This window comes from Lepidochelys olivacea, assembly GCF_965140295.1.
Source record: "Lepidochelys olivacea isolate rLepOli2 genome assembly, chromosome: 1".
NCBI lineage: Eukaryota > Metazoa > Chordata > Testudines > Cheloniidae > Lepidochelys > Lepidochelys olivacea.
In genome coordinates, this window is record NC_140411.1 from 217,209,633 (window position 1) to 217,231,305 (window position 21,673).

General features: G+C 45.2%; 1 protein-coding gene across 2 annotated transcripts in view; it reads left to right on the forward strand.

Moving 5' to 3' along the window:
• Positions 1-21,673, forward strand: part of LOC311525613 (ovostatin-like) — a gene marked incomplete at its 5' end in the record, with an annotated part of 47,388 nt that overhangs the window by 12,419 nt on the left and 13,296 nt on the right. For both annotated transcript variants that reach the window (XM_084637923.1, XM_084637922.1), the window contains 16 exons: positions 2,473-2,587; positions 4,353-4,467; positions 4,743-4,852; positions 5,678-5,836; positions 7,183-7,407; positions 8,030-8,087; positions 9,104-9,249; positions 9,702-9,851; positions 11,307-11,477; positions 13,513-13,630; positions 14,895-14,985; positions 16,547-16,775; positions 17,548-17,674; positions 18,985-19,088; positions 20,282-20,333; positions 20,948-21,031. In XM_084637923.1, the coding sequence (XP_084494049.1) occupies positions 2,473-2,587; positions 4,353-4,467; positions 4,743-4,852; positions 5,678-5,836; positions 7,183-7,407; positions 8,030-8,087; positions 9,104-9,249; positions 9,702-9,851; positions 11,307-11,477; positions 13,513-13,630; positions 14,895-14,985; positions 16,547-16,775; positions 17,548-17,674; positions 18,985-19,088; positions 20,282-20,333; positions 20,948-21,031 (2,054 nt within the window). The remainder of the gene's footprint in view (positions 1-2,472; positions 2,588-4,352; positions 4,468-4,742; positions 4,853-5,677; positions 5,837-7,182; positions 7,408-8,029; positions 8,088-9,103; positions 9,250-9,701; positions 9,852-11,306; positions 11,478-13,512; positions 13,631-14,894; positions 14,986-16,546; positions 16,776-17,547; positions 17,675-18,984; positions 19,089-20,281; positions 20,334-20,947; positions 21,032-21,673) is intronic.

The window sequence follows — 21,673 nt, forward strand, 5'->3', positions numbered from 1 at the left end:
CACTCTTCCTTCAGGAGAGGCCCTGCCGCCTCACCACCTCCGAGACTGAGCCTCTGGGCTCCAGCACTCCTGCTTCACACCATGAGCTCTGCCCAAAGAGTCCAATTGAGACAGACTCCTAGTCAGAGATCTATACGCTCTGAAGACCAGTACACCTCAGCAAGTATCTGCAGTGACACCAGACAGCCTTTTCAACACAGAGTAGGTTTTATTAGGCAACTGGGACAGAGTATCAGAATTCTTTATGTTGGTACAAAGAAATGAAAGCTCAGGCTATATCTACACTAAAGACCTTACAGCAACACAGCTGGACCAATGCAGCTGCGCTGCTGTACGATCTCCCGTGTAGCCTCTCCATGCTGAGAGGAGAGAGCTCTCCCGCTGGTATAATTAAACCACTCTCAACGAGCGGTGATAGCTATGTTGGCAGGAGAGTGTCTCCTGCTGGTGTAGTGCTGTCCACCCCGGTGCTTATGTTGGTAAAACTTATATCACTTATAGGTGTGTTTTTCACACCCCTGCGTGACATAGGTTTTACCAACAAAAGTGCTAATGCAGACATAGCCTAAGACATAGTCCGTCTGGCCAAGCCAGTCAATTAGCTAGCCAAGCTGCTGTGGAATCCATTTCTGGCTTTGGCTTTCTGTGCCTTTCCCAGGTGAGAGCAGCCCAGCCTCTCCCCAAAATCAAGTCTTTATCCCCTGCCTGTCACCTCTCAGTCCTTTGTTCTGGAGCTGGCAAGCTGGCCTCTGCTCAGCTTCCCTGCTGCGAGATGTTGGGCGGGGGTGGGGGAGTGGAGGGGGAACCTCTTTCCTCTTGTTCTTTGATTGCTAGGTGTTGATGTTCTGGAGGGGTAGCCATGTTAGTCTGTATCAGCAAAAACAATGAGGAGTCCTTGTGGCACCTTAGAGACTTACAAATTTTGGGGGGCATACACTTTCATGGGCTAAACCCACTTCATCAGATGCATGGAGTGAAAAATACAGTAAGCAGTATAAATATTACAGCACATGAAAAGATGGGAGTTGCCTTACCAAGTGGGGGGTCAGTGCTAACGAGGCCAATTCAGTTAAGGTGGAAGTGGCCTATTCTCAACAGTTGACAAGACGGGGTGAATATCAAGAGAGGGAAAATTACTTTTGTAGTGCGAACGAGGCCAATGCAATCAAGGTGGCCCATTTCCAGTAGTTGACAAGAAGGTGTGAGTATCAGCAGAGGGAAAATTACTTTTTGTAATGACTCCTTCCACTCCCAGTCTTTATTCAGGCCTAATTTGATGGTGTCCAGTTTGCAAATTAATTCCAGTTCTGCAGTTTCTCTTTGAAGTCTGTTTTTGAAGTTTTTTTGTTGAAAAATTACCACTTTTAAGTCTGTTAATGAGTGTCCAGGGAGATTGAAGTGTTCTGGAGGTTTCCATTGTCTTCTCCGATTTCCCATTGATATGGGTCAGTCTCTGCCAGTCCTTTAATGACCCATACGGTTCATACCAGATGGCTAAGTGACATGCACCTCATGTTTCATGCACTGCTACAAGAATAGATTTAACCGTTTAGCCCTCACTGGGTAGCAAGGCCATGTACAGGGGGAAACTATGGCACACATGGGATTAATAATAAGGTATTACAGAAAATTCCCATTTCATCACTTGCAGGGCCAAGGGAAAAGTGTCATGCAACCCTGTGTAATAGGGCTTAATAGGCACCTTCATGGGACATATCTTGTCCTGTGTAGGGTTGCCAGGCATCCGGTTTTCGACCGGAATGCCTGGTCGAAAAGGAACCCTGGTGGCTCCAGTCAGCACCACTGACTGGTCTGTCAAAGTCTGGTCAGCAGTGCAGTGGGGCTAAGGCAGGCTTCCTGCCTGCCCTGGCTCTGCGCAGCTCCCAGAAGCAGCCAGCATGTGGAGGGGTGATCAGGGAAGCTCTGCTCGCTGCACCGCCCTGAGTGCCGCCCCTGCAGCTCCCATTGTCTGGGAACCCTGGCCAATGGGAGCTGCGGGGGGTAGTGCCTGCAGGCACAGGCAGCACACAGAGCCACCTGGCCACCCCCTACTTCACCCTGAACCCCTCATTTCTAGCCCCACCCTGGAGCCCTCACCCCATCCCACACCCCAACCCCCTGCCCCAGCCCAGTGGAAGTGAGTGAGGGTAGGGGAGAGCAAGTGACGGAGGGAGGACGGATGGAGTGAGTGTGGGCGGGGCCTCAGAGAAGGGGCAGGGCAGCGAGAGGCAGGGGTATTCGGTTTTGTGCAATTAGAAAATTGGCAACCCTAGTCCTGTGTAAGGCAATAATTTCCATGAGAAGCAGGGAATGAGGAGGGAAAGATGTCTGAAGCCTGGGTCCAGCAGAACTAGCCTTATCTGGATTTCAGCTTTTAGTCCATAATCTGTTACAGCCTATACTGGTTTCCTGACAGCCCTGGCAACTGTGATCTTGTGAGCTGATTCATTTGTGTGTTTCCTCCTCCTCTAGCTACACCTACGGCCAGCCTGTGCAGGGAAGAGTCCAGCTCAGTGTGTGCAGGAAACACTATAACGACAAGTGCAACGAGACCCCCAAAGGATTCTGCGAAGCTGTTACTGGACAAGTATGATAGGGGCCTGCACTGCTTGCCCTTCTTTTCTTACAAATGTTATCATCCAGGACATTACATGGTGCCTGGAGGCTTTATTGGCTCCCTTTCCTATTTCTTGGGATGGGACTAGAGGCGCTGTCAGAGGAAGGCATGTTTTCCCCAATATCTCATTGGCATGGTTGGAGGGTTGGATGGAAAGGTTTTTTTAATACACGGTGGATGAATTTGGCCCATTATGTATGGGAGCCACAGAGAGGTGGGTTAGACTGGGAGTGCAGTGACTGTGCAGGCAAATTCAATGACTATTCTACATTTGCAGCCTCAAACACTATAGCCTATTTCACTGAGTAGGGCACTTTGGCCAGGACACTGGGTTTGTTTCTTCAGCAAAGAGTGTATGAATCTACAACACTCTATCCCAGGAATAGGTGTGCTAGCAGCTGAATTGTGTTTTACCAGATTTAACACCAAAAATGTTAGCCTGTAGATTCAAAGAGAAATAATCCCACTTCAGGGAAGACGGTAGGAGAAAAGTAGTCACCTCTTCTCTTTGATAAACCGATCTTTATTGCTCTTGTTTATGTATTGAAGGCAACCTGCAAAGGGTATAAAACATTGGCCTTGTGCCTTTTTGTTTTTTTGTTTTATGAACTTTATGATGTGTAAGGAAGGCCAAGAAGGTGTGATTTCTTCTTGTTCTTTTCCCCTAAAACATTTTTTTCTGCATCTTCTCTCTTTCTCTTTCTTTAAAAACCTTTAGATATTCCGATTTTATCTGCTTTGGGAGATTCCATCAAGAAAGAGAGAACTAATATAATTCTGTCAGTACATGAGTCGAGAGAACGAAACTGAGAGTGGAAGGGATTTGCAATCAGACTATTAAAACATTTTAGGCCAGATCCTTAACTGGTGTGAATTGTTGTAGCTACATTAAAATCAGTTGGGTTTACTCACATGCTTTAAAGTTAAGCATGTGCATAAGTACTTTGCTGAATCAGGGCTAGAGTACCCAGCACCTTGCAGGATTTAACTTTTGCTGAGCGAACTAAGGGCTTGGCTACATGGGAAAATATTCCAGAATAGCTATTCCTGATTAACTCTGTGTGGACACCTTTATTCTGGACCAAAGCCTGATCTACACTTAAAAGTTAGGTTGACCCAGCTATACTGCTCAGAATGTGAAAAATCCACACTCCTGAGGTGCATAGTTAAATCCCCCAGTGTGGACAGAAGAATTCTTTCATCGACCTCTCCGAGAGGTAGATTAACTGCGGTAATGCGAGAACCCCTCCCATTACCATGGATAGTGTCCACGCCAAAGTGAAACAGCAGTGCAGCTGTGCTGCTGTAGCATTTCAAGTGTAGACAAGTCCTAAGAGTGCCCTACTTAGCTTAATTAATTTTAGATTAAACTAATTTAAAATAAGGCCATATTCCAGGATAAGAGTATCTATGCATGGTGTTAATCATGTATAGGTAAGTCCTAAAATATCACACAAGAAGTATATTTTGAGAGGGGACCGGAAGACATAGAGGAGCAGGTCAAGGAGGGAGAGGGTTTCAGGCAGAAGAAGGCAAAATAGTGGTGAAGGATTGGTTAGGTGTCGAGCAAGAGAGGAGAAATAAGACAAGAGCAAAGAGGTAGGTGAGGGAGATGAGAGCAGGGGTGCTAAGGTCTGAAGAGCTTTACAGACGAGGTCAAAGAGCAGTAGTTTCACCATTCAGAGACTTGGGCTCTTTTCCTATATGCTCACTGAGTGGTCCCTTCACTTTTCAGCTGGGGAAGGATGGCTGCATCACAAATGTCATCAACACCAAAACATTCAAGCTTTTTCATCCCAGGATGTTCTGGTTCCTTGAAGTGGAGGCAATCCTCACAGAGGATGGAACAGGTAACACTGGTGGGAAAGGAGACTAGAATATGGCTGGGGTATGGGCGGGGGTTGCAGGCTGAGTTTGAGAGGCCACTTTGAGAGCTAGTACTCTTTGATGGGAATCTCTGATGGCCAAGCATAAGACTCAGTTCACCATCAAGTACCATTTTATAAGCATAATTATCCCCTCCAGGGTGCTGGAGCCTGCATTTGATCATTCAGTGCAACTTTCTTTAAAACCATATCTTCCCCCCAGCTCTGATTCTTATCTCTTCTTCTGCACCCTTCTTCAGGTGTACAGATTATAGGTGCTGAATACATTTCCATCTACCAGGCAAGGGAGAGAATGTGGTTTAAGAACATGGACACGTACTACAAAAGAGGAATTCCTTACTATGGAGAGGTAGGACAGCAGAGAGAGAATGTCCTGGGCGAACTCTGCAGTCGCAAAAATGATCTCCGTGATGCTGTATATGGCCATCCCCCTACTCCCAGTTGCAGGTTCCCTCGGTAACACCACACGGCAATAGCCCCTAATGCACAGTTCTCCCATTGCATTAGGGGCTTTCAGAGAAGATGAGGAAACCTGTCTGGGTCATGGAACCTTGCGTTATCATGTGTGTGTGTGGGGAGGGGGGGCGGCAAGGGGCTGTACAGTCAAAATGACATGAGCCCTGTGGGGACAAGGAAGAAAGAATTTATACTGGGGGGTGGGGTCTTTGTTAAGGCACAAGATAAGTTCCGAGTCCCCTAAGCACTGCAAGTTTCACAATCTAGCATCCTGCAAAGAACACCACCTTTGCAGCCATTCCATCCCGGCAGGCCCAGCAAGCAAGAGTCTGAGGTCAGGTCTGAAGAAGTGTTTATATACAGGATTAGATATAAACCAGGTTACCCTGGTTTGTACCTAATCCTGTATATAAACACTTCCTTCTCTCCACAGCAGGAATATTCCTCCTGTCTTCCTTTGTCCCTCCTGTGAAGCTCCACAGGGAATTTCCTCTCCCTGCCCTTCACAGAACCCACACAAAATACTCTGACCAGTGCATGTGTTTTAAGTACACTTGAATATTTGATGACAACACCTTCTGCTATTCACTGTAGCCTCCACACAAGTTGTCTTCAATACCGAAGGCTTTGAAGCCAACCTAACATATTAAGGGGAGTAAGTGGGGCTTTATCTGTCCTGTATGTTTGCTGAACACCTTGCACACCTTTATTTATTCAGCTTCAGATGGAAAATGAGGAGGGCATCCCTGTTGCAAATGAGACCATCAAGCTACATCTCAATGAGAAGCATGTGGCTGACTATATCACAAATGAGAATGGCACTGCTCGGTTTTCCATCGACACCTCCGAATTCTTTGAGCCCAGTTTTAAGTTGAGAGTAAGTAACTGAGAGAACTAAGGGGAAAGGCTCTATTCCCCCAGAGGGTCATTCAACTGGGGGAGGAGGGAGAAGCAAGCTGGTATTCTGATGGAAAATACTGTTCTGAGTTGCAATGTGTGGGAAAGTAGCTGGTCCCTCCAGTGACACCTGCGTCCATGGGAAGGGTAGTAGAGAAGAAGGAAGAGGAAACATTGTTTTTAGAGGAACTCAATAGCCTTGTTTTCATTTGGTCTCCCAGTCCTGTTCCAGCAGCAACCTCAGATGTGGTTATCTAAAAGGATGAAATGAGGACAATATTAATCAGAGAAGATAACCAACTCACTTTAATATGATGGTTTCAGCTGTTTGGCTGTATCCCCCCACTGTGTATCCGTATTCTAATTGTCTCCTCTCCCTGGACACAGAGCTCTGCCTTCATTGAGATGAAATCTCCCCTCAATGCCTGCAGCCCACGCTCCCAGCTCCAATCTTTCCAGCTTGCTCTGCAGTTTGGTACTGACCCCTCCTGTGTGGTTCCTGCCTCCTGTGATTTTGGTGTTGTCCCCAGTTTGATTCTGGGTTAGGTTGCACCAAAGAAACTATAAAATGCTAAGTAGGCATACAGGGGGCAGAGGATCTTGCTGGATTTTGTCACTTGGTCAAAAAGGCCTGTAGAAACCCCAAGAATGGCCTGGCTAGGGGGACAACTAGCGGACAGCATCAGTGCTTGGAGAGTGACTATGAAGTGGTGAGGTTCAAGCAACCCCCAGTTCCTTCCTACCTTCTCCTCAGTGTAGAACTCCCTCCCTGCCTCTTTGTCTTTCCACATCCCACCTGGATGCACTGACCTCCAAAACCAACTATTTGTTTTGCTGTTGCTTCTCTCGCTCCCTACTGGGCTGCTCCAGAGATACACACATCCCTTGACACATGTTCACTTTTCCCTGGCACGGGGAGAAGAGAGGTTGCAGCAAATCCAGTCTGTCTGGGACTGGTGCAAAGCCAGCCCTGCAGAGTCCCTTAACAGCTTATGCAGCCCTAGCCAGCCCCACAAGGATGTCCAGTGACCTGTCTGTCTAGGCACACCAGAGGGGACAGGATGTGTTAAGGACTCCAGAGGGCTAGCACAGCATGCAGCCTAGCTGGACTGGACTTGCTGTGCAGGAATGTTCACACAAGCTCACACACAAAATATTGGTAGATCTATTAGACTAAATAGCCTCTAAAGACCATTTTCCACTGCTTTACCCCGATTATCTTAGAGACAGCTGTGAAGAAACATTTCTGCCCCAGCTGCCCTTTGACTCTTGAATTTCCTCTTCATGAAATCCTCTGTTTGCTTTTTTCTCTATGTCTCTTGTCAGGCCACATATGCAATAGATGACTGTAGAGACCTTGGCTGGATGGACTCTTACGAATCTCAGACGACCTACTACATCCAGCGCTTCTACTCCCGCACCAATAGCTTTGTGAAGCTCGAGCAGGTCCCGGAGACGCTGAACTGTGGCCAGCAGAAGAGGATCATGGTGCACTACATTTTGAACAAAGAGGGATACAGGGATGCCACCAGTGTGAACTTCAACTATGTGGTAAATGTTGGGTGGCTGCACTGCTTCCCTGAAAGTCTCTTTGCTTTTAACCTCGGTTGAGTATTGATCAAGTCAGAAATACGTAACCTAGACAAGTCAGTGGTAAAAAATCAGAACCAAGCCATTATCTTGTCAATGGGTTCCACCAGGGCTCTGCCCATTTAAACTTGGAACAAATTAAACATTGATCTCTGAAGTCACATAGGGCACTGTGAGCACCAGTCAGTGGAGAGCATAAATTACCACTAGGGGGACTATTCCTCAGTCCCTTGTGCTGCACAACTGCCACGCAGGAGAGGCCAGGACAAGAGTCTCAGGGCAGGGCAGGACTGAGGGGCATTGGCAGAGCTGTGAGGGGAGCCCAGGAGTGGACTAGCAGAAGGAGGAAAGGAGCTGCAGGGCAGGGCTGAGGGGCATTGATACAGCTGTGTGTGAGGAATGCAGGAACTAGCACAGGATCTGCCTGCAGCTACGTCCAACGATCATGAGGCGATCCATCCCTCATTTTCGTGAGCACCAAACATTACAATCCTGATCATCACTAAATAATAGATATTTACTAGCCCACTGAAACAATTTTAACTTTCTCTGATCCTGTCTCATGGTGTCTTTTTGTGCACAGGTGATGTCAAAAGGCAAAATTGTTCTGAATGGCCAACAGCAAGTCAGCATCGAAGGTGGTAAGTGCAGAGATGTTAGAAAACAAAGATGGGAACTCCAAAGCATAAGTATCTTGAGTGAAATGGGCTAAAAATTGAGTACAGCAGCTGGCTGGAATCTGTTTCCATGTGGTGTTAGTTACTAGACCTATCTCCGACATAAGCCACAATCACAGCATTATTAGCACTGGAAGGGGACTTTAGTGCATCATGTGGTCCATCCCCTGGCATCACAGCCAGATTAATCTTGTTGTTTCTAAATTGAATGATTAGCTAGGAGTGATACTTGGTGTGAATTTGTCCCTTTCTTTCTCTTTAATTTCTCCTCAAGGGGTGTTTGCAAACTGTTCACTATGACTCCTCATTATTCAAAATTTGAAGTATGTGAATGATCACCTAAATCACATGATATTGTTTCTGATCCCTGATTGGATGACTAACCTGTCTTTAGTAGTTGGTTGTCAACAGTAAGTTCGTGCATGATTTACTCTTGGTGTAACAGAAACACCCATGTTGTGTGTTTCTCATGCCATCATCCTGCAGGTTCTGGTGTAATACACTAGGCTTGTGCAAATAAGGCTGTCTTCCTCTAATGATCATGAGAGCCTGCTACTATACTATCTCAGCCAGGTAAAGGACCTCTCCTTTCGCTCAGGAGGTGGAGTCCTGGGCTGTTTGGTGCTGAAGGTCCTGATTTCAATCTCTGTGAACAGTATTCTCAGTGTGTGCCATGCTTGTAGCACTCATACCCACATTTCCTACCCAGAAGTGAAGCTAATAGAATTCTTCTCCGACTGCAGCTCACCTCACACTCTGCAAGGTGCCTGGTGCTCATCATCTTAATGTTGGCATCTGGTATCTCACTGAGGGGAGCAGTTTGAAGGCTAGTGAGAGCTGGGTCTCCCAACAGCCAACTATCTCCTTTTAAAGAAGCTTTTAGCTTACAGGCAAAAATGTTAGTTCATCCACTAAAGCCATGATTCCTCCTGTCTCTTCTTTTGGCTTTTCCTACTACTGGCTTCATGTTCCTCCTGCAGCTCCTTATGGCACATTCTTCATCCTGCTGACTGGCAGTGAGAAGCTGGCTCCCACTGCCCAGATACTGGTCTACACTGTGCACCCTGGTGGTGAGCTGGTGGCCGATAGCACCAGAGTCCAGATTGAGAAGTGCTTCAAGAACAAGGTGAGAGCTCCGCTTTCTCTTTGAGGCCCACCCCAGGTTGCCACAGGCTCGGGGAACCGAGAGGATGTGATTCCAGCCCTGTACTCAGGCTTTCCTTCAAGGGCAGAGAGCAAAGAAAGGGCAAACACATCTGAAGAAGTGAATGCCAATGCTGGCATTAGAATAGCAGGGAGACAGGAGGGACATGGATAGATGTTCAAGCAGAGCGAGGACTGCCAGTGAAGTCGGGGAGAGAGAAGAGCAGGGATGCTTTGCAGGGCCTTTGAGGTCATGTCTGGCCCTAGAACAGGGACTCTGGGAGATTCTTTTTGATAGTGAGGCCTTTGCCCTGCAGAGAATAGAAGGAGGTTGTGGAGAAGAGTGAGAACCTATTCATCATCTCTCCATGAGATTGACATTTACACATTAAAATGATTCTCCTAAGGGGCTCTGATTTCTCTGCTCAATTCCAGGTCCAGCTGCAGTTCTCCAAGAATCAGGGGCTCCCAGGCTCTAACATCAGCCTCCACCTTGAGGCTGCCGCCAACTCCTATTGTGCCCTACGGGCTGTGGATCAGAGTGTCCTGCTCCTGAGACCTGAGCAAGAGCTGTCTGCTGATACCGTAAGCCCTGCTGCAAATCCTCTTCTCTCTCTACTCAGAGTTGTGCAGAATATTGTGCTTCCCAAGGGGGTTTATAGCTTAACATGGCAGGGAAGTGCCAAGAAACAATTCTGAATTCTGCTTCATTACTACGCTTCCAAAGTTCCTCTCTCCAGTAGCCACACACTGGATGTAGATGGGGTACGTACCTCCAGGCACAGAGAGAAATCTTCAATTGTGCTGTTGCTTATTGCAATATCTTTGTTACTTTTTTGCAACACGTGGCTATCTAGTCTCAGTTCATAGGTGGCCTGCAGGACACAGAACTGGATAGGGACTCAAGACACCTGAGTTCTATTCCTGACCCTGCCACATGTTTGCTGGGTGACCTTGGACAAGTCTCAGTGCCTCTGTCTTCCCATCTGTACAATGGGCATAATGATACTGACCTCCCTTTGCAAAGCGATTTGAGATCTACTGATGAAAAGTGCAGTATAAGTGCAAGGTATTACTGTTATTATATGGAAATACCAGAAATCTGCATTGTCAGGGCCACTTAATGCACTCAAAATTGGTATATAGTCTAGAGAAGTAAGTGATTATGTAAAATGGCATCTTCTTACTCAAGTAGGCTTGCTGGTTGGGCCTGATCCAACACCTGTAGAAGTCATCTGAATCTTTCAATTAACTTCAGGGGCTTTGAATCAGGCTCTTTGTGCAGAAACATTCAGGCTCATATCTACTCACCTTAATGAGAAAAATATGTTTGCTGATTTTTGCTCCTGTGCACCCCGCAATGCCAGCACAGCTCAGAGAGAAGGTGATGGAGTCTATTCCTTCTTGTGCATCATCAACAAAATTGGTTACTAAGTTCCAGCCGGTTACAATTGTGCAAACCTACTGCAAGCAATGGGATTGCACAGGTGTCACCAACAGCCTGCATTGTTTGTATTACTAGTGAGGATATTCAAGAAAGAGAGGACCCAGCTTGACACTGAGATCCCAGGGCAAGTTTGTGGAGCTAGCAATTTGAAAAAGAATCTGGAATTGTTGGGAAACCCCTGGTACCATTTTTACAGAGTCACTTTTCAGAGAACCACACTATAATAGGGGCAGTTTTCTCATAAAGTTGGAGCATACATGTACTGTATTGGAGGAGATTTCTGAGGTGGTCTCTTAAAGCAGGAGGTTGCATAATACAGGTGGTCTCTTCTTCACTGTGTTTTCTCTCTTGTGGTGCTCCAAAGCCACTTTTAGTCCACTCTGTATTAAGAGGCTGAGCATGTGAGTCTAATACAGCCTGAAGTATCCCAGGATAGTTTTCTTACTGAGCTGGAACACTTCTTGTACCTCTGTTGAAGGGCAAAGGGTCCAGCTTGGAGTTTGCTCATGCCTGGTAATTGCCAGTGGTGACACAGGGTTTTACACCTCTGAGACGTTTCCTTGTGCTCACCTGATTTCATCCCCTCCCACCAGGTATACAGTCAGCTCCGTGTGCATGAGAATTATGGCTATTACTACAACGGGCTCAACCTGGAAGATAATGACAAAGAGCCGTGCATCCCAGTCACAGAGACCTTTTTCAATGGCTTATACTATGTGCCTGTGAAAGTTACTTCTGATGGGGACGTCTATGGGGTTTTCAGGGTACGTCTTCTGAATGTTTCCCCAATGTTGCTGTCATTGTATTGGCTCCACAAAAGGGACAACAGAGGAGGGAAAAGCTGTAGATTTATGTCTCAGATTTTAAAGCCCTGCTCAGGCAATGGCTCTCCACTGCTAGGGGGAGGGTGGATTCACTGGAAATGTCTGCCATATCTCAGGGGGTCCTCCGTTCTCCCCCTGCAGTGACTTTTGTTTAGACTGTCCCCTGAATTATGCTCAGTTATATTTATTATGGTTGAGCCCACAGTGTGGTAGCCATTTTCTAAAGAGGACACAATCCCTGTTCCTAAGAGCCTGCAGTCTGAAAGACAACTGATAACTTCCACTCAATGTGCAGCAGTTGTCAAAAAAGCTAACAGAATATTAGGAAATTTTGGATAGAAAATAAGACAGAAAATACCATGATGTAACTATATAAATCCATGATCTGCCCACACCTTGAATACTGTGTCCAGTTCTGGTCACGCAATCTCAAAAAGGATATAGTGGAACTGGAAAAGATTCAGAAAGGGCAACAAAGATGATCAAGGGTATGAAATGGCTTCTGTCCAAGGAGAGAATAAAAAGATTATGTCTGCTCATCTTAGAAAAGATATATGACAGAAGTCTATAGAATCATGAATGGTGTGGAGAAAGTGAATAGAGAAGTATTATTTAGCCCCTTCAAACAATACAACAAACTGGGGCCCTCTGATTAAATTAATAGGCAGCAGGTTTAAAACAAACAAGAGGAAGTATTTTTTCACATAGCACACACCTAACCTGGGGAACTCATTGTCAAAGGATGTTGTGATGCCCAAAAGTATAACTGCACTCAAAAGAGAATTGGATCAGTTCATGGAGGATAGGTCCATCAATGGCTATTAGCCAAGATGGTCAGGGACACAACTCAGTGCTGGGGGAAAGCCCTAAAACTCTGACTCCCAGAAGCTGGGAGTAGAAAGACAGGGGAAGATTACACTATAATTGCCCTATTCTATACACTCCCCATAAGCTCTGGTATAGGCCAATATTGGAGACAGGATACTGGGCAAGATGGACCATGGTCTGACCCAGTACGGCAACTCTTACGTTCTTACTAAAAAAATGAAAAATGGCAGGGGAAAGGTATGCAGCACACAAGTGGAATGGAGAGGGAGATAGCTGTTGGTTCCACTTTTAGCTTCTGTTTAGCACACATCAACCACCTGCAGCAGCTCTAACTGTTAGTGGTTATTAGCTTGCTAATTTGTTATTGACATCATGGTAGCTCTGGGCCTTGAGGAAGGAACTGAATGACAAAAGTAATGACCTAGGCTGAAATCCTAGCCCCACTGAAGTCAGTGGGAGTTTTGACATTGACTTCATTGGGGCTGGGATTTTATTCTTGGTATTAGCTCAGCAGGGACATTCTATGTCTAGGAGGTGGCATGGAGACAGTTTCAGCAAATTGGTCACAGATTATATTAAGGTTCCATCTATATATGGTTTATAAGGATTAATAAATGATTAATCAATATTGTAAGCATATTATGGACATGAATAGTATGTTATAGATGGTTATGAGCACATCAGAAGAAGGTGTTTAAGATGGTTATAAGCCATGGTTATAAGCAGTTTATTGACCTGTTGGACTCTGTAATAATCTATAACTGATTCATTTTTTTGAAAACATTTATTAATAGTTTATTAACCCAAATACTTACTAATAGTGAATGAAATGACAAGTGTGGAGTGGTTTGGGAATGATTTGTGAACAAAAAAAAGACCTAAGTTCATCAAACTTTTTTCTCATCAACTAATATACAACCAATTCTGTTACTCATATAGCCCCCTAAATCTACATTTATGCCATGCTTCACCATAATATTGAAGTGCCCCCATGGATAGCTGAGCACTGATCTCCTGAGCAGACCAAACTTGTGGCGTTAAATGGGATCCACTGCTAGTAATGAACAGGGAATGGGAGAAATGAAGTTGTTTGGTTCTATTAATACGTTGAACAATATAATTAATTGTTTTATTATTTTATTTTAAGGATATGGGTCTAAAGGTTTTTACTAATTCTACAATACGGAAGCCGGTCCTGTGCCCATCTGACAACGCATGCCCGAAAGATTCCACGCCCCACTATACTTTAGGTGGTGGATTTTCCGGTAAAGATAATGTGTAAAAAAGGGGTGGACTGGATGGCTTGGGAAATGTGGTATGGTCTTTTCACTTCCAGGTCACCAGTTCCAATCTGGCTGCACCTCAATAGTGTCCCCTATGTAGAATGAATTGGCCAATCAGTGTGTCTAGTTCCTAGTGGGACAAGTTTCCACATCATGGTTTGCCTCTGTTAGTGCTTCCGTTGTAGTTTCTGCAGAATGGCCAAAGGACTGACTGGAGTCTGACTCAGCTTGTGTGCCGGGGAAAATGAGGGAAAAGTTGCAATGCTGCCTCTTTTCAGAGGATGATAAAGATTTCATTCTCCAGGGTTCATCGATCCAGAGCTTTTCACAAGCTCACAACTGACTTGAAATCTAAACAAGGAAGTATCAGAAAATATAATGGGGCTACTAATGGTTTAGATGCCCTATACTGTAGTACTTAGCACTCACATGGCCTTTTTGCAGCCCTGGATCTCAAAGCATTTTACAGCGGACAATAAGTATTACAATTATCCTTCTCTATAGCCCAGGGAGAGGTAGAAGGTATGTAGAGCCTCATATTACAGATGAGAAAGCTGAGGCACGTACAAGTTAAATGACACAACAAATCCTGCATCTTGGCAGTGGGTTAGACTAGGTGACCCTGGTGGTCTCTTCTAACCCTCGGGTTCTATGATTCTGTGACTTGCTCAATATCACAAACAGGTCAATGACAGAACTCTGACTCATTACCCCACCTTTAAATAGGGAACAGAGTCTTGGATAGGACCCCTAGGATCTTTGTAGGGAATGCCGCTCTGGAAGTCACCTTTCCAGCTTTTGCCCCACCTTTGACTATAGAAGGGGGCTTGGGACAGATCACAGGAAACATGTCCCTCCAATTACTCTAGCCAGTGGACACAGCTGACTTTCCAAAAGGAAAAAAAGTGAAAAATAGTCAGAAAGTATAAGACACTGGAGAAAAAATACTTTTCACACCTCCTTACTGTTTTCCAACTGGAAACCAGTAACAAAGAGTTGGGTAAACCTAAGCTGTTACTGTTTTCTAATGTTTGCAGTTGGAAAACAAAAAAGAGTAGTTCCCTCCCCCCCATAGTTCGTTATTTTTTAGAATTTTCCTGCAAGAAATCCCATGGAAAAAATTCTGTTTCCCTCAGCTCAGACCATGCTCAGTGGAGTTTCCAGGCAGATCCCATTAGATATCTCTACCCTATGCTCCCTAATATGACACTTTTACTATATATACAACTCCTTTCTTCACCTCTAGATGAAAGCAGGATAATAGGTGGGTCTTCTGTGATAAAGACAGTTCGGAAATTCTTCCCTGAGACCTGGATTTGGGATCTAGTTCCCATCAAGTGAGTGTTCTTCTTTTCTGTCCTTGACTATTTTAAGGGTCTCTGAGTCACTTCCCAGTGCTCACCGGAAGTCACATGGAAGGTGTTGGAACATGTAACTGCTTCCCAGACCTCTATGTTCTTACCCTTGTTGTCTTTCTTCCTATTCAGTGACAGATGGGCTCCCATTTGTTACCCATCTCCAAGCCCCTGGAGTCTGATAGGTTCTAAATTATGCCCTGTTGGATCTTTACCTGGTCCTTGTTTTCAGTACAATGCAAGCTACTTCCTGCTGGGCAGAAAGGTGGCCCCCCAATCCTCTCAACTCTACGACAGCAAAGGCTTTTGTTTAAAGAACTAAAAAAAAAAAAAAAAAAAAGGCAGGAAACCATTTTTGATTTTCAACAGCCAGGTTGCTTTCAGTATTCTCCCAAGGCTGCCAATAGCATCTGCAACAAGAAGGCAAGGAAAAGCGCCTCAAAAAGATACTGATCTTAATTATGAATTTCCGTGGTTTAATCTATTTGGAATGTCAACCATAATGTATCATATCTGATTTGTGGTTTTGGATTTTTTTTTATTTTGTGTTACAAAACTACAGCATTCTTTTGTGTTTCTTTAAAAAAACAAACCAGAATTCCCTACTTTTCTAATTAAAAAAAAAAGAGCAATTCCAACATCCTTGCAAGGGATTTAACATTATGGTCATTGATATGAACCTTCAGCTCTACCTCCAGCTTAACAACATATTCTGAATATGGAGGGTGTCACGGGGTCAATCACCACACTGGCACCTCCTGCTGCCCGTTTCGGGAATGAGCTCTGGTCAGCAGGTGTGCCATCTGGTGATGGTGGTTCTCCCGTCCTTGTCTCCACCTGCAGACCCACTGCAGTTTCAGTCTCACTGCCTCTGCTTTGTAGCACAGCCGTCCAGCCATGTCACAATCCAGGTTCCCCCCTTCCGGGGGACTCCTTCCGCAACAGTCTAGTCACTCCTTGCAGCAGCTTGGTAGTCCATAGCCTGGCCGCTTCTTCAGTGGCGAGTGGAGGGAGCGAGACCCAGGCCCGCCCACTACTCTAGTTCCCAGCCCAGGGTCCCTGCAAACAACAGCTTCCTGCTGGCCCTCCTTTCTTTCTCCACCAGTTTGTCTCAGCTCCCTGGCCCACTTCCACTCAGCCCCAGCACTTTTGGCTTCTGCCTCTGGCTGCTTCACCCTCTTCCCAGGGCCTTGGGCTTGCAAGTCCTAGCAGCCCTCTAGGAAGCCAGTCCCCTCCCTTCAGCTTCCTGCAGCAGACTGACTTGCTCTGGCCTGCAGCTTCCTTTTATATGGGCTGGCTTGGCCCTGATTGGCTGATCCAGCCACTGCCCAAATTGGCTGTTTTCTTGCAGCCCTCCAGGCTGGGTTTTAACCCTTTCAGGGCCAGTGCAGGGCAGACGCCCCATCACAGGGGGGTATATCCTGTGGAACCTAAGTGGGAAAGGAGAATATTATTTCAGCTTGGGAGTCTCTTCTTTTGATTATCTGTAAGATACCCTTTGAACAATCAGGTTCTTTTCTCACTTTGTCTCTTGTACTTTTAGTTCTAATGGAAAGGCCAGTGTTCCGTTCACCATCCCTGACACCATCACGGAATGGAAAGCCAGCGCCTTCTGCCTGGAAGAGGAGGCTGGGTTTGGCATATCCCCATCTACCTCCTTGAAGGCTTTCCAGCCCTTCTTTGTTGATTTGACCCTGCCCTACTCCATTGTCCGAGGGGAAAAGTTTAATTTGATAGCCAATGTCTTCAACTACCTGAACAAATGTATCCAGGTACAGTATGTCCTTTCCTTTCCTTCCTGAACCCCTCTTAGTAGTGTTTCCAGCAAGGCTCTACCTCTTTCAGCTAGAGCAGAATGCAGCAGCAATGCAGAACGAAGCATTCACAATCCCATTCCAGCCACTCAGCCTTCTTTACACTGGCTTCCTACACAGTAGTGGAGTGATTTCTTTTAAGCTGGGTTTAGCTACAGGATGCTGATCTATCCTTTAATGGAGAAGGAACTTATTATAACTGAGAACTCATTCTGGCAGGTATTTACATCCTGATATAACCCTCCTTTCAGGGGTCTATCCTTTGGCATTTGGTGTTCTTTGACATATCGCTGTTTGAAATGGGAGTACGTTAAAGCGCAATACAGAACTTTTCATGGTAGCATGGTCCACACAGACAATTAGTGCATGGTATGCTAGTGTGTTGTAGATTCATACCATAGCTTGCCATGTACTACCTTGCCTTGTAGACAAGCCGTCAGAGAGGATATTGGTCAGGGTATTGGAATAAGTCATTTTGCAAAGTACAATTTGCTTTCTACTTGAATGGCCACAGTAGATGGGCATAAGGGTCAGGGTTTACTATCTCCTCTGAAGAATGCCCCATCCCTCCTACCTGTGTTGTACCTCTCTACCCCAGGACAGCTCTAAGGTGACGTCAGTGGCTACACTGCAGAATCAGTCTCTGGAGGAGATCAACAAACCTTCCTTTTGTCCCCCAGCCAAGCATTAGGAACAACCTGTGCAATATTATTTTGTCTCCCTCTCTCAGATCAGTACCATACTGGAAGAGTCCAGGGATTACAAGATAGAGCCCCTTTCCCAAGAGGGCAACACTGCAAAGGTGTGTGCCAACGAGAGGAAAACCTCCTCCTGGACTATTATTCCTCAAAAACTGGGTAAGCTTCTCTGCCTTTGTCTTTCTCATGGCACATTGCTGGTTTGTCCAGTCTCACTCCGGAGTTCTCTATCACACGATACCCTGCCCGCTAACCTACAGACAGGAACTGCTGCTATCTGTACCAGACTTCACTGAAGCAGCTCTGCTGAACTCCCCTGGCACAATCTCTGCAGGCACATGGCAGTGAAGTAGGACCCCGTGTTCTGCCTCTGTTCTTGTTCCTCACAGTTCATTCCTCTCATGTCCCAGAAAGGACCATTCAGCTCATCTGGTTTTATGTGAAACATTTGCAGGAGTCCACTTGCCTAAGATATTTCTGTGCATAATCCCCACCTCTGCCCAAACTTGGGAACTTGCTCCTTGTCAACAGAGAATTTTAAATGCCTGAGTCTCGGTCTTAGCTCACTGAAACCCACAAATATCTAAAGCTTTAATCACCAGGGTCTGGACATTGAAAATTTACACATCAACAACCAAGATCAGAAATCATTCAATAACAACAAAATGTGCAAGGAATATTGGACCAGAGATTGGCATAGCTCTATCGACTTCAGTAAGGTTCCAGTGAGGATCTGGCTTTAACTATTCAATACTTTCTTTTCAAAAGTAGCCTTTGTGTGAAATGGTTTGGAGATTTGTATGAGTAGAAAGATGGAAGTACAACATTATTTTTTAATTTACAAAAACTTCCCCCAAAGAGTTTGCCATTGTGGTTCAAATTTCATAATAGGATCATTTTTAAAGTTCAGAAATAAAAACAACAGATTGATTTACTTCAAACTGGCATTCAAAAAGCCTGACATGTAAACAATTTTACTGAACCTAGAGAGTAATCATGAACTCTTAGAAGCTAAAATAATTTTTCTGTCCAAAATTATAGCATGGTAAAGAGCAGGCTTATAATAGATCCCTGGCTGCAAAGTTAACAATAGAAAAGCTACTGTGTCTCCAGAGTAAATTGAATTTTTGTTAGGTTACAGTTTGTACTGATTAAAAAGATATTGGCATCTTCTTCCCATTTCCATGGTGCTGGTACTTGCAAGAGATTAAGTGAAGTTCTGCCAAGCTGCCCTATAAGTGTCAGGTGGGCAGGATTCACCAGTCGTTGTCTCTTCATTGGTGAATTCTGTCTGTGATGAGATGTATTAAACAATGACCAGAATTCATTCACACTGCTGGCTGACTTGGAAGAGAGGGAATTTCCCAGAGTTCCCTCAGGCCACCCTAGGAGGAGTGAATTCATGCCAGTATAATTCTAGGCTTTCAGGATTAATTTTCTTTCTTGGGCTTGTGGGGGGTTTCTTTCAGGTAATGTGAGCTTCGCGGTTACTGCTGAGACAAAGTCGAGTGACACATCTCGGGAGCAGGGGATAGAACGTGTGGACACTGTCATGCAGATGCTGTTAGTTGAGGTATGATAAAAAATCCCAACTCTGTGGGAGAGAGAAGTGGTCTCTCTGGGGTACGCATCTCTTTTAATTTGATTTGACTCTCCCTCTCCAAAACATCCTGTGAGAGCATCGACTCAGGGTCTGAGGCAAGTTCTATTTTTTCCCACCTGTCTTGGGGTAGGTCAGCTGGCTGATCGGTTGAACAGTGACCCTGAGACTCTGTCCAAAATGCTGTCCTGGGAAGCCCATGGGATGCCTGTGATCCTTGGAGGAACTAGTGAGCCAAGCTGCAACCCACAGAGCAGTTATGGCATCAAAGTTCAACCCGCTTTCTCCAAACTAGTTGCCAAACGCTCTACCAACATGGCCAGTACTGGAATTTCACCATCTCCCATATCTTGTGACTGGATTCACTTGGTTGGATTCTGCTGTCAGTTAAGCCTTACATCCATGCAGCTGTAATGAAACCAGCACATATTGTCAGCAGAAACAGAACTAGGGACCTTCATCACCAAAAATAAAAGCTCTTCCACGTGAGCTAAAGGAGCACCTCCTTTGGCTATGTGCAAGGAGCAATCTGTCTTTTATCCTCTTTCCCACTAGAGGGAGACATTTTTCCAGGTACATAGCCAGAGTGGTGCACAGGGGCTATTAGTGGGCTTGTCCAGATGTAACTGAGGACAGAATTTGCACTAATTTATGACATCTGGCATATTACTGCAGCCAGTCACTCATGGGGTCAAAATTTGCCTTCATTTACACCTGTGGAAGCCCAGTGAAGTCAGTGGGGAAGAGATGATCTCAGACTTTGGGGAAGTTCTTTTCCACACATTTGGTGCCTTTGGCCCATTTCTATAGGGATGTTGCAGGGGTGCAGAAAAAGGGCCAGGATTTGTCCTATGATCTCTAGGGCAGCTGCTGCACCAAAGGAAGCTGGAACTGTGACCAGCTCTCCTCAGCTGTGAATTTCTGCAGCACATCTCCCAGCTGCCTTCCTGGTGGAGAGGAATGGTACACAAAGACCAAAGGCTGCTGGGTGCCAAGATGGGGAGGGAGTGATGCCACTGGAATGGAAGGCCAGTCACCTTCACTCAGTAGTCTGGGGGCAGCCTGTTACAATGCTGCACGCTACAAATTTGCGCTTTCCAGCATCATTTTGTTTCTGGTTTCATTGCTATGTCTTCCTCCCTCTCCACTTCCCTGCTGCCAACCAGCCCGAAGGCATCAAAAAGGAGGTGACTGAGAGCTCCCTCATTTGCACAAAAGGTAAGGGCATCTCTCCAAGTTCCCTCCTGTAAGGCAGCCATGGCTACAAATTCAGCAAGTGATTGCTATCAGAGAGATTTCCAGATTAAAACACTGTTCCACCAGGGCCCTTCCCTGCCCTAATTAATAGCCCCTTAGTTCTTTGAGATTGAAAGAGTTGTCGCAATGTGTTTCACCCTGTGGTTGTTTGTTTGCTTTTCACGTCAGTCCTTTTGGATCATTAAAACGATGGGGTTGGTTTTGCTTGCAGGCCCTCAGGCAGTGACACTACCCGGGTCTATTCTAATTCTGTCCATGGGAGGTAATGGCTAGTGTGTATATGCACAGCTACCCTCCAACGAGTAGAATTAAAACCACTCAACTGTGTGTCTATATTGCAATCAGAGGTGTGAGTGTAGCATATGTAGATTTACCCGAGCTAGTTTAATCTAACTACAGCAAATAACAATAGTAATGAAGCCATGGCAGCACTGGCTAACCACTCGAGTACATAGCCAGGATCCCAGGCTTAAACTGTATGACCATTGTTGGAAAGAAGGTACTATAGAAGGGAAAGTTAGTGGTTCAAAAAAAGAGATTTCTTATTAATTGTTATTATTATATCTTACCAACAGGCAAAGCTGTCTCTCAAATGGTGTCTCCAAAGCTGCCAGCGAACCTGGTGCAGGGATCAGCCAGAGCTTCTTTTTCTGTCCTCGGTAAGTTTAATGTTTATACTAAGAATAAAGGTCTTGAGTCTCCCCTGGCCTTAACCTCGTGTTGTCACTGACACCAGTGCAAAATGAGTGTAGAGTGGGTATACAACACTGTCAATCTGAGTTGTTAGCATTTCACATCCCCTTTGCAAAGCTGTGAATAACTATAAGAGCTGGTCCGAATTTTTCCAACAAAATGTTTTTCCATTGGAAGATGCTGATTCAACTAAATTGCAACATGCTGCAGGAACATATCATAATTTTGACAAAAAAAGTCAAAACATTTAGTTTCAATAAAGATCAGCCTTGTCAAAATGAAAAGAATGTTTTGATAAGGTTGAAATAAAATGTCATTTAGATTTTTCTGAAGCAAAACTCTGGAGTTTCATTTTGTAGGAAATCTTGAAATTTCATTTTTTCATTCCAATTTGGAATGAAAAGAAAATTGGTATTTCAGAATTTCCCACTGAATGGGAATTCCAGGATCTGAGAAGCTCCAATAACTACGCAAGGTGCAAAGAAGTGGAAATACTGAACCATGGGAACTGTTGATCTGAAATTAATGAGCATAATTTTGAACTGAGTCTGGTTCTTTAAAAAGTGTCTTTCTGGCTCAATGTGAGGTGCAGTGCGGCTGGCCGCAGT